We start from the raw sequence: 12,553 nt of genomic DNA, 5'->3' as shown, positions 1-12,553 counted from the left end.
CATCTGAGACCCTACAAAGTATACATATTCTTGGTCCTTAAGAAATTCTGAGTCGATTTAGATGTGTCCGTCTGTCTGTATAAAACACGCTCACGTTAAGACGAAGCAACGGAACTTTATGAAATTCACCCAAAATATTCATTAGTATCCTAAGCACATTTTCTTTGTACATTTTTTTTACGATCGGTCCACAATTGGTCATAACTTATTACCAAATAAAGATATATACAGAAATGATACTGTAAAATTTGTTTACGATCGGTCCTTAATTGGTCGTAGCTCCCATACAGGTCCCCTTTCGAGAATCACTTAAACGCATAAAACACATTACGAAATAAGATATTCATACAAAATTTGGCACAAATATTGCTTTATCTACAGAAATCTTATTATAATTTTTTTCACGATCGGTCCATAATTGGTCATAGCTCCCATTTAAGGTCCCCTTTCGAGAATCACTAAAACGCATATTACTAATTACCAAATAATGATATCCATAAAAAATTTGGCACAAATATTTATTGTTGAATTTTGTCATACATATAGTTTAGGAATCCACTGAGTTGAAAATCGAAATCAGTCCACAATCTCTTGTACAACCCATTGGGATTAAAAAATTTAATATTTTTCGCAAAAATTAAATAAAAACTGTCCAAAACGAATAGGATTCGAACTAAAAATCTCCCAGTTGCTAGTTTTACGCCATTCCCTCTACACTATTAACTAGCTTCGTAATTGCTTGCAACTAATGTTCACATAGAAATTATCTTTCATGTTTGTGTAAAAAATGTGCACATTGAGAAAGTGTAACTGTTTAATTGCTTATTGTTACTACGGGTTAGAAAGGGTAGGGTATAGATTAATCTTAAGTAGCATGTAAGTAAATAAAACGCTTTTCTTTTTCTTTTCACAAACGTTATAAATTCATATGTTTATTGAACTCTAACGGGTAAGTATTTAATATATAGGGTAAGTATTTAATATATAGGGTAAGTATTTAATATATAGGGTAAGTATTTAATGTATTTATTTTATTTTCAATTCTTTTTAGGCTTAAGGGTTTTAATTTAGGTTTAGGGTTTTATTATATTGTTTCATGTTTTTAACTGTGATATTCACTGTGATAATTAAGAATTTTATTTTAGGGTTTTACTATTTATTCTTAGGTTTAGGGTTTTAACACAGGTTATATATTTTACCACTAGTTTTAAGTTTTAGCACTAGGTTTAGGTTTTGTAATTTATGTATTTAAAAGACACTTTGAGTTCTCACTGTCTGTTGTAGGGGTTGTTGTTTTACTTGTTTTATTTTAGCGCTCACACACTTGTTACTTGCAAAATTATATTTGAAGTGAAGATAATAAAGCGGCAGCTAGCTTTAGTGTGCCTAAGCTGAAGTTGGCTGCAGTTGAGAGGTGGGTGTTGTTTGACATCAGGGATGGGTGTTTTGTTCATTGAAATGAACATCCTCCCGGGCCTGGCAACCTGTGAAGAAAAAGAACAATTATTTTCATTTGTTCAACATTGGGTTAGAGAAAGTGAGGGTAATTTATAGTAAAATACTTTATTATATTTTTAATTGGTAAGGGATCCCATAACTAGCCAACCCAGGGTTGAATCCTGGGCTATCAGTGAGCCGCCATCAATATGGATCGTGTTAGGCTGTAAAATGGTGGTATACAAATCACCACCTATTTCCATGGCTAGGGTGCATTGGCATAAAATTCTGGGTCGGCCAGAGAAATTCGGCAGAACTTCCCTTTTATAGCTGGGTCCAAACCATGAGCGTAAGGGTTTCTTGGCAGGTCATTTGAAACCTGCATGCACACCTCATATTGTATTGTGGAGGCCATATTAGGTGATATTATGACCTTCACGTAAACACTTTCATCCACTTTAAAAGGGTTTAGTGTTGATTCGCGCACAAACGCTACGCCTATTTTTGAGGTCGTTAGGCTCGGGTTTAAGACAGCTCTAACGAGTTGTTTCGATTTGTCTGTCACAACCTGAACTACAACCGTAGGTACAATGGTTTGGGTTCGGGACGTTGGCAAAGTGGTTGCTACAATTGGCATCACAATAGTTCGTGGCGCAGGAATCGGAGCAATAGTCCTTTTTGCTACGGGCGGTGGAGACTGTTCCTTTGGCAAATCTTTCAGGATCCGATCTGGGCCGTGCAGGGTGGTGTGATGTTTACCCTTGCACTTTTGGCATCGGGATTTATTTGAACATTTTCCGATTAGGTGATTCCTGGCCAGACAATTGACGCAGTAATGCAATTTAACTGCGGTTTTGTACTTCTCCGCCAAGTTCATCTTTTTAAACTTTTTACAGTTTGTTAAGCTGTGATCAGCTTGACAAATACCGCAACCAAAGTGGCGTTTTGGTTGACGCTTATCGTTTTTGCGTTGGTTGGTTTTGGGTCGAGATCCATTGCGGTCGGAACGGTTGGAACGTCCTTTACGATTGTTGTTGTTGGGTGCCATATTCTGTATAAAAGAAATTATGTGTGAATGAATGAAGGGTAATGAATGTGTTAGTGGGTTAGAGTATGAGGGTGAAGAGTTAGTGATGACTAGTAGTTACAAGTGGATAAGTGTGTTAAATGGGTTAAAAGGGGTAAGTAAACAACTTAATGTTATTTGGGTTATACTAGAAGGTTAAACTAGCTAGTGGGTAAAATGACAACTTTTGTTATTGGTCGAGTTAACGTTCCGGATGACGTCCGTATATCGACTACTCTGTTTTGTCCATCAGGGCCAGTGTATGTTTTAATGACTCGACCGAGTAACCATTCGTTTGGAGGTAAATTGTCCTGTCTGATAATAACAATGTCATCTGTTTCAACTTGACGTTGAGGGTTTTTCCACTTGTATCTCTTATGGAGCTCTTTAAGATATTCATCTTTCCATCTTCTACAAAAGTTATGATGTTGAATCTTTAACTTTTGCCATCTGTTTGCCAGGGTTATATTTTCATTGCTTACATCGGGTTCTGCTGGGGTTAAAATGGGTGATCCAATTAAAAAGTGTCCTGGAGTTAAAGGGTTAAGATCCTGTGGGTTCTCGCTTGACGGGCTTAAGGGTCTTGAATTCAGGCATCCTTCTATTCTCGCGAGGAGTGTAGCTAGCTCTTCAAAAGTGTACTTCAGGGTATTCATTTTCTTTAGATGAGCCTTAAAGCTTTTCACTCCCGCTTCCCATAAACCACCCATGTGTGGTGCTCCTGGGGGTATGAAATGCCACGTCAAATTTTGAAAACTGCTAGTGGATGTAATGGAACCTTTCAATTGCTTGATGAATTCTTGTCGCTCTTTCTTCAATAGCTTGCTAGCTCCGATGAAATTTGTCCCATTGTCAGAGTAAATAGCGACAGGGCATCCCCGCCTCGAAAAAAATCGAGCAAAGGCTGCCATAAAGGCTTGGGTAGACAAATCAGATGTTGGCTCCAAGTGAATAGCTTTTGTTGCAAAGCAAACAAAAACGCATACGTAACCTTTTGTTATTCTACATGCTCTGCCATTATATATTTTAATGTCGAATGGTCCTGCAAAATCAACTCCAACATTTGTGAATGGTTTATTTATTTGGGTACGTTCGGGTGGTAATGCTGCCATAAATTGGGTAGTTTGTCTATTCTTGTATCTAGTACACGGTGAGCATTTGTTAATTACCGCGCTAATCAGATTTTTCAGTTTTGGGATCCAGTATCCTGAACGTATTACTCTCAACATAAGTTGATTTCCTCCGTGAAGTGTTATCAGGTGCACGTGTTGGGTTAATAATTTAGCAAATGAACTGCCGTAGGGTAATAAAACCGGATGCCTTTCAGAATATGACAAACCGTTGGAATTTGCTAGTCGACCATTTGCCCGCATTATATTTGCGGAATCTAAAAATGGCGTTAGGGTGAGCAGGTTACTTTTATTGGGTATAGGGTTTCTTTTCTTCAGACAGTTATATTCGTTTCTAAAATATTCAGTCTGACAAAGAATAATTAGTCTATCACGGGTAGATTTGATCTCTGACGCATCCAGTTCAATACTTGGGTGGGTAGTTAATAAACGTAGTCTTTCTTTGACTAGTTTTGGGTTATTTTGATCAAGAATAATTCTATCATTTCGAATAGTATTGTTCCGTTTATACGATGCGCGATCACAAAATCGATAGACATATGTCATTACTCTTAGAGCTTTTGACAATTTCGAAAATCTTGATAATATATCTGGGTTTTCTGTATTCGTATTAACCAAGGAAGGGTGGGTATTAACGGTCGTAGTAAACGACTGACTAACTTTAGCTTCAGCTTGAGTAATGAAGTGTTTATTTGTTGTTGGCCACTTCGACGCGACTTCTTTCAACCACGATGGTCCATTCCACCATAAAGTGTCATCCTTTAACTCATCAGCATTACATCCTCGGCTAGCAACATCGGCAGGATTATCGTGTGAAGCAACATGGTTCCAATTTTCAACGCCGACAGTCTGGATTATTGTAGAAACTCGGTTTGCTACAAATGTGTTCCACGAGTTAGGGTGTTTACTAAGCCAGGCCAAAACTATAGATGAGTCGGTCCAGAAATACGTCTGATGTAAGGGTAGGTTGAGTTGGGTGAGTAAATTATGTGTCATATTTGCCAACAACACTGCACCACAAAGTTCAAGTTTTGGTAACGAGATTACTTTGATTGGCGCAACTCTCGTCTTAGCGAAGAGTAGGGTTACGGAATTAGGTCCGTCTATGGGTGTTACTCGTGCATACAGACATGCCGAGTATGCTTTTTCAGAAGCATCTGAAAAACCATGAAACTCAATTTTTGCTGAAGGTGAAAAGTTAATCCATCTTGGAATATGAATTCTATTAATATTATCGTAGAACTGCAAAAACTTTTGCCATTTTATAAGGGTGAGTGGGTTAAGACATTCATCCCAAGCTGTATTATCTTGCCAAATTTGCTGCATAATAATCTTGGCAGATATAACAATTGGCGCTAACCAACCAGCTGGGTCAAAAAGACGAGCAATGTCTGATAACACAGTTCGCTTGGTGTATGCTGATTTTCTTTCAATTAAGGGTACATTAAAGAAAAACGTATCTTCTTTAGCATTCCATCGGATTCCTAATGTTTTGGCATTATTCGATTCTGGAAGGTTGAGTAAATCCACATCAAGTAGGTGATCTTCGGGTAAATCTTTCAACAATTCCCTCGTATTTGAGATCCATTTTCTTAAAGGAAAACCAGCAGAGTCAAGCGCCGCGATCAGTTGGGTTTGACCTTCTTTAGCTTCTTCAATGGTGTGACCTCCGGCTAATACATCGTCTACATACATATTATTTCGCAGTGTTTGCGAAGCGATAGGGTGGGTATTTTGAATGTCTTTGGCTAATTCGTGTAGTGTTCTAATAGCCAAGTATGGCGCACAGTTAACACCAAATGTAACTGTTTGCAGTTCATAATCTTGAATGGGTTCGTTGACGCTTTTACGGAATAATATTCGTTGGAAGGGTGTATGGATAGGGTTTAGCATAATTTGCCGGTACATTTTTGTAATGTCGGCATTATAAACTATCTTATAAAAGCGCCATTTCAAGATAAGTACAACTAAATCTTGTTGTAGGGTAGGACCAGTGTATAGGGTATCATTAAGACTGTTGCCGTTCGAGGTTTTGCTAGATGCATTAAATACAACTCGAACTTTTGTCGTAACACGATCAAGTTTAACAACAGCGTGATGGGGTAAATAATAATGGGTGTTTGAAGGAGTGTTTGGGTTATATTTTATATGTTTCATATGACCTAATTCGATATACTCTTGTAGCACGTTATCATATTCCATTTTAAGCTCTGGCTTTTTCATTAAACTTTTCTCGTTTCGTAGAAATTGAGCCATAGCAACGTGTCTAGAGTTTCCTAACTCAACAGGAGGGTATATAAATGGAAGGTTAACTTGATAACGGCCATTCGGTAATCGACGGGTAGTGGTCATGAAAGTTTCTTCACATAAAGAACTTTCCTCTGAAACTTTGGGTTGGGTGGATATATCTTCAATCTCCCAGAATTTGGTCAAAACTTTATCAAGCGTGACTGAACTGAAGTATGAAACTAAGGGTTGAGTATTGTTTGTGTTCTGAATGGGTCCGGTTAAAATCCAGCCAAACTCAGTTTCCTGAGCTATTAGGGTATTGAGAAGATCTTTCCGTACTCCAGATTTCAATATTTGAGGGTAAAAATCGCTGCCAATTATAAAGTCTATAGGTCTGCTTTCATAGAACTTTTGGTCAGCTAATTGAATATCTTCCAAGTCTTTTATTAGGGTTGGGTTTAAACTTTGGGTGGGTAAATTTTTTGTAAGTGTTTTCACTACAATTGCTTGGATATTCAATTTGAAATTATTATGGGTATTCGAGCGTAGAGAAACTTGACACAGTTTAGTTGATCTTGCAGAAACTATCTCATTTAATCCAGAAATTTCTGCAACTATGGGTGTAGTGGGTAAATGTAACTTTCTTCTTAGTTTATCTGTTATAAATGAGAAATCTGAAGCTGGGTCAATAAGCGCTCTAGCTGGAAACAATTCACCTTGGACTTCTACATTCAGAACTGCTGTTCCTAATAACTTCGTTCTGTCATCAATGGGTGTGGGTTTGCTTGATTGGGTGTGGGTTGAGAAAGACTGAACTGTATTTGACGATGAAGATGCCTGATTATCTTCATTATGTGGGTTTATCCTCGAATTTGGTCGGTGCAATAGACTATTATGTCGTCCACCGCAATATCTACATATGAATGTACTGCGACAAGCTTGTATGACATGACCGACGGCTAAACAATTGTAACATATTTCATGTTTCTTTACAAACTCAATTCTCTCGTTTATTCCAAGAGAATTGAATGACGAACATTCCCTCAAAGTATGGTTTTCGCTGCAAAGCTTGCAAATAGAACCATCATGTTTAATTTGGGTGCTTGGGTTGTTTGGTTGGGTTGGAAGGGGGAATTTTTGTTCGGTTTTACGTTTGTTTTGGGTGGGTGGGTTGTGGGTGGGTGGGTTTTTTATGGGTTTTGGTTGATTTTTTGGGTTTTTCCCATTCGAATCATTTGTTACGTTATGAAATGTTTTGCCTTTTCTGTCATATTGTGTTCTAACATCTTGGAATTGTTTGGGTTTAGGGTGGGTATGGTTAATACTATGGTCCTGGACATCATTAACCGAAGTTAGTTCTTTAAATGTGTTAGTTAAAAATACATCTAAGTCAGTCCAAGAAGGCATCTCTGCACAATCTGGAAGAGATTTCTCAAATTCTCTTCGGGTTTCTCTGGGTAATTTCGATGTGCATAAATATACTAAGATAGGATCCCACTGATCCGTATCTATGTCTAAAGAGTTCAGATTTGCAATACAACAATTTATCTTTCTCTGAAGCTTTCTTATAGAAGCACTACACATGGTGCTTACTAAGGGTAAATTCAATAGGGTTTTTAATTGCGCGTTAATTTGCATCCTACGATTCTCATACTGAGAAGCTAATTGATTCCACGCAATAAGAAAGCCATCATTTGTTAAGGGTGCATTGTCTACTATTTCTTTGGCTTCGCCGCTTGTTTTTTGTTTAAGATGGAAAAGTTTTTCAACTCCACTTAAACGGGTATTATTGCCATAAATGGCCTTGAAAAGATCCCTAAACGAAGCCCAGCTTTTGAAATCTCCGCTGAACGTTGGCATATCACAAGGGGGTACAGTGAAACCTGCAGAACTGCTGGGTTGTGGGGGTTCGGGTAAAGATGGTCGGGTTTCATTTTCCTTCGTAATCTCCTCAATAGATTCGTCAATCGAGATCATACTTGACCTATAAAATCCTTTAGCAGATCTGACTTGCCTAACAACTTCGCTTAAATTTATGGCTTCAGCTTTCTTCGGATCCAGAATATCGGCAGATTCTCTAATTTGGGTGAATTTACGGTCAATTTTAGCCCATAATTCACTTAATTCCCGTTTTTGGAATTTAAGAGCGGGTAGAGATCGGAAACTTTCCGGGGTAGCGCGATAATCTTCATCAAACGACTTTAAATCCGTTTGGATATATCTTAACAAATCGGCGGCCACAGACTCTAGGGTAGACATGTTGGGTTTTCGGAAAAAAAATTCACAAAAGGAGAATTCTCAAAAAATATATATTTCTATAAAGAAATTTTTTTTTTTTCTTTTTTTTTTTTTTTAAAAAAATTGAAAAAAGTGTGAGTTTTTTGCTTTAGCTGTTCCAAAAAATTACTTTTGTTCCAGCTGACAAAATTTCCAATTGGGTATTAAATCGTTAATGTGTGCGCTAATTAACTTAATATGCAATATAAGTTCCTTAGAAGCAATATAAAAAATATTTTAAACTTTTTTATATAAAGGGTTAAATATTTTGAAAGGGTTTGGGTGGGTTTAAAATGAACAATATTTTATATTATATTGCTGAAGAGTAATGGAACAAATTTGCAAAAGAAATTGGAAATAAAAAATTTTGTATAAATAGCAAAAATTTCGACTCACCTTTTTTGCTGGGGGTAGGGTACAAACCACAATAATATAAAAAATAATAATAAAAAAAATTCCTTGTGTTGTCGATTCCTCTTTGTGTCGTCTTCCCGCTATGATGCGTGTTGATAATATGGGTAGTGTTGTTGTTGTAATTGTCGACGGTCACTGTATGTACTTTTTGTGTATATATTTTAATGTGGTTTTTTATATTTGGATAATTTTGTAATATTTTGTTATTATGTTTTGTGTTAATAATTTTTGTTCAATATAAATGTAAGTATGTAAATTTATGTATATAAATAAGGGTTAATTTGTATTTTTTGGGTATTGTTTTTTGTTCACAATTTTTGTTTAAATATTTTAATAATGTTGTGTTGTATTTTTGTGCACTTTTTTGTTGTTTTTCTTGTGTGTTATTATTTAATTTATTTGTAAACAATAATTGTTTTTTATTAAATTGCCTTTATTTATTTGTTGTTTTAAAACTTTTAATATTTTAACGCACAAATTTTCTTTGTTTCTTTTTGTATTGTTTATTTTCGTTAGCACTTTTTATTTATGTTTAGCGTAATTTGTTTTCTAGTTTGTAGGGTACTATTTATTAATTTATTTATATTGTGAACTTTTATATGTTATTTATTATTTATTCTTTTTAATTTGTGGACTGTATCACTGTTTCACTTCACTTTTTAACGGTTCGTGAGGACCAATGTTACTACGGGTTAGAAAGGGTAGGGTATAGATTAATCTTAAGTAGCATGTAAGTAAATAAAACGCTTTTCTTTTTCTTTTCACAAACGTTATAAATTCATATGTTTATTGAACTCTAACGGGTAAGTATTTAATATATAGGGTAAGTATTTAATATATAGGGTAAGTATTTAATATATAGGGTAAGTATTTAATGTATTTATTTTATTTTCAATTCTTTTTAGGCTTAAGGGTTTTAATTTAGGTTTAGGGTTTTATTATATTGTTTCATGTTTTTAACTGTGATATTCACTGTGATAATTAAGAATTTTATTTTAGGGTTTTACTATTTATTCTTAGGTTTAGGGTTTTAACACAGGTTATATATTTTACCACTAGTTTTAAGTTTTAGCACTAGGTTTAGGTTTTGTAATTTATGTATTTAAAAGACACTTTGAGTTCTCACTGTCTGTTGTAGGGGTTGTTGTTTTACTTGTTTTGTTTTAGCGCTCACACACTTGTTACTTGCAAAATTATATTTGAAGTGAAGATAATAAAGCGGCAGCTAGCTTTAGTGTGCCTAAGCTGAAGTTGGCTGCAGTTGAGAGGTGGGTGTTGTTTGACATCAGGGATGGGTGTTTTGTTCATTGAAATGAACACTTATGCTATTCAACAACCAGAGAACGGTTTGAATGCTTATTTTTTCGAATATGAATACAATCGCATAAAACGAGCCTTGAAATGACAATATGCACTAATTTAATAATGCAATGCACGGCACTATTCAAAACAAATGAGTGTAACGAAAAATGATGCTTGTATTGCTTGTCTTCTGTAAATGTAAACGAATACTCTCAAAAACAACGAATACTAAACGATTGGTATTAATGGTTTCAATGCTTATTGAATAAGTTGTAAGAAAAAACAAGTTAGAGTGCTATATTCGGCTATGCCGAATCTTAAATACCCTCCACCAGCAAGCTACTTTTTATTGAAACCCATTTAACTATCTAATTTTTAGATAACTTGGCAAAATTTTTGTTTCCTTATTGAGGGTAATAACATTTATTATTAACTAATTTTAATTAGGTCGAGAAAATGTATATTAATAGGCCACTTTGAAAACATTTTAATGAAATGATTTATCTGTACACAGAACATACTCATTTTGAATTTTATCCGGATATAATCATTTAATTACGAATTAAGTGGTATTAAGTGATTTTCAGATGTATACCTTATATGGGAGCTAAGACAACCTATGGACCGATCCAGAAGAAAAAATCCGTAGAATGATTTATATATACAAATACACATTTATGTCGAATTTTATCCCGATAACTTGGATTGTTAATGTGCATTTGAGTAATTTTGGTAAATGGTCCTTATATGGGAGTTGTGACTAATTATCAACCGATAAGGAAAAAATTTCGTATAATGATTTATATGCCAAAAAAAATTCAAGTCGAATTTTACTACAATAGATTTATTAATTAATGAAATATGTGCGTTTAGGTGATTTTCGGATGTGGACTTTATATGTATAGGAGCTATGTCCTTACTACACAAAACATATTTGTGTCGAATTTTATCAAGATATCTTTATTTGATAATTAAATATGTGCGTTTAAGTGATTTTTTTGAAGGAGCTATTACCATATATGGAACAATCCGGAAAAAATTTGGTAGAATGATTTATATGCTCACAAAACATATTCAAGTCGTACTTTATCCAGATAGCTTTATTATTCAAAGAAATATGTGCGTTTAAGTGATTTTCGTAAGTGGACCCTCTACGGGAGCCTATCCGGAAAAAATTTCGTAGAGTGATTCATATAAAGACAAAACCTATTTGTGTCGAATTTTATCAAGATAACTTCATTTGACAATGAAATATGTGCGTTTAAGTAATTTTCGGAAGTGGGACTTATATAGGAGCTATTACCAATAATGAACCGATCTGGGGAAAAAGTGGTAGAATGATTTATATGTACACAAAACATATTCAAGTCCAATTTTATCCTTATATGAAAAATCCCATTTTTGGGATTTTCATTCCTATTTTTGGGAATTGCGGGATGCCCTTTGACCTTTTCAATTTTTTTTTTTGCATTTTCTTATTTGAAATGACAAATTTAACAAGCGTTGAATTTCATTGAGTTTTGTTCATAAATAAAGATTTTGTCATATATTACATATTTGTTTAATTTCTAAAACTATGATTTATATCAAAATTTTAATAGGGTCCCAGATAGCTACAACAATTTAGTCCATATTTATCCCTTAATATCATTTTTAGTTAGATATGGAAATTCTCGACCCTTTACAAAAAATTTCAAGCCAATATCTCAATTACATTCAAAAATATGTTCATTTAAACCTGTGTCCTTTAATTTCATCTTTTTCATATTTTAGTATTAAGTATGACAGAACATACATTTGGTGTTGAATAAAATATTTGGACAATTTTTAAAAATTATTTAGTTAATTATTTTATTAAAGACTATAACATTGTATATACAATAAAAAAAATTATAATTTTATTATGAGCCACGCACAACAACACCTAAATCACCCCACACAAACCACCTTTCCCGCCCACCGAAATATAAAACACAATTTAATACAATATCATCAGTTAGTATAATAGCTTTTTTTATTTGAACTGTTTATCTTAAACATAATACAATTAATTCTTACAACCTACTTATATAGTTAATTCCTAACACTACTTATTTTCTATAAAATAATCTGTCATATCGGTATACATATCCAGAAGGTATATAAGTCCTTTAAATCTTCCTTGTTTTGAGATGATAGAGTTTTTCGCATAGTTGAAAGAACAGGATCAGAAGATAGAAGTAAACTATTAAAAATATCTTCATTCTGTGATTGCCTGGAGCATTTTCTTGAGCTGAATAGTTGAACATGCTTAAAATCTCGATTCCTCGCTTCCTGGGCTTCTTTTGTTATCTCTCCAAGTGGAAGAATATTCGATTCAATTATTATTTGACCATGACACAATACTTTGTGTACTGTTGGTGTTAGTTCCCTCCATGGATACAGAGATACAAGTAATTTAGAAATAATACTTAATACTTCTGCTTTTGTTTATATTTGAGAATTGCGACTTTTTCTCATTACATATTGAGCATCTCCAGGAGGAAGAAGTTTCTGTTATTGCATTGCTGACCTTTCCATCAATCATTGTTAAGCTTAGCTGATATGATACGTTAATAGAGAATTCCTTTATTTTTATGCAAATGGGCTCCAGTGCATTTATTTCATCTTTTAAATATTCCACTAAATCTTTTGTTGTTTTCTTTGACTCCTTTATATA

At 34.4% G+C, this 12,553-nt stretch overlaps 1 protein-coding gene across 1 annotated transcript; it reads right to left on the bottom strand.

Moving 5' to 3' along the window:
- Window positions 1-1,666: 1,666 nt before the first annotated feature.
- Window positions 1,667-10,001, bottom strand: LOC119603396. The gene is made up of 2 exons (XM_037955413.1): window positions 9,607-10,001; window positions 1,667-2,488 (listed from the first exon to the last, which is right to left on the bottom strand). Exon 2 carries the CDS (start codon window positions 2,483-2,485, stop codon window positions 1,703-1,705), a length of 783 nt encoding a protein of 260 aa, XP_037811341.1. The 5' UTR covers window positions 2,486-2,488; window positions 9,607-10,001; the 3' UTR covers window positions 1,667-1,702.
- Between the last annotated feature and the right edge of the window lie 2,552 nt (window positions 10,002-12,553).

The sequence above is a fragment of the Lucilia sericata genome, unplaced genomic scaffold (genome assembly GCF_015586225.1).
Source record: "Lucilia sericata isolate MDLA Ls3-8-SP2 unplaced genomic scaffold, ASM1558622v1 Contig000300F_arrow, whole genome shotgun sequence".
NCBI classification, from domain to species: domain Eukaryota; kingdom Metazoa; phylum Arthropoda; class Insecta; order Diptera; family Calliphoridae; genus Lucilia; species Lucilia sericata.
The sequence above is the reverse complement of the archived record's forward strand: the minus strand, read 5'-3'. Positions and strand labels throughout refer to the sequence as shown.

Excerpts from the sequence above, each read along its gene's own strand:
- LOC119603396 (XM_037955413.1), bottom strand. The coding sequence starts at position 2,485 with ATGGCACCCAACAACAACAATCGTAAAGGACGTTCCAACCGTTCCGAC.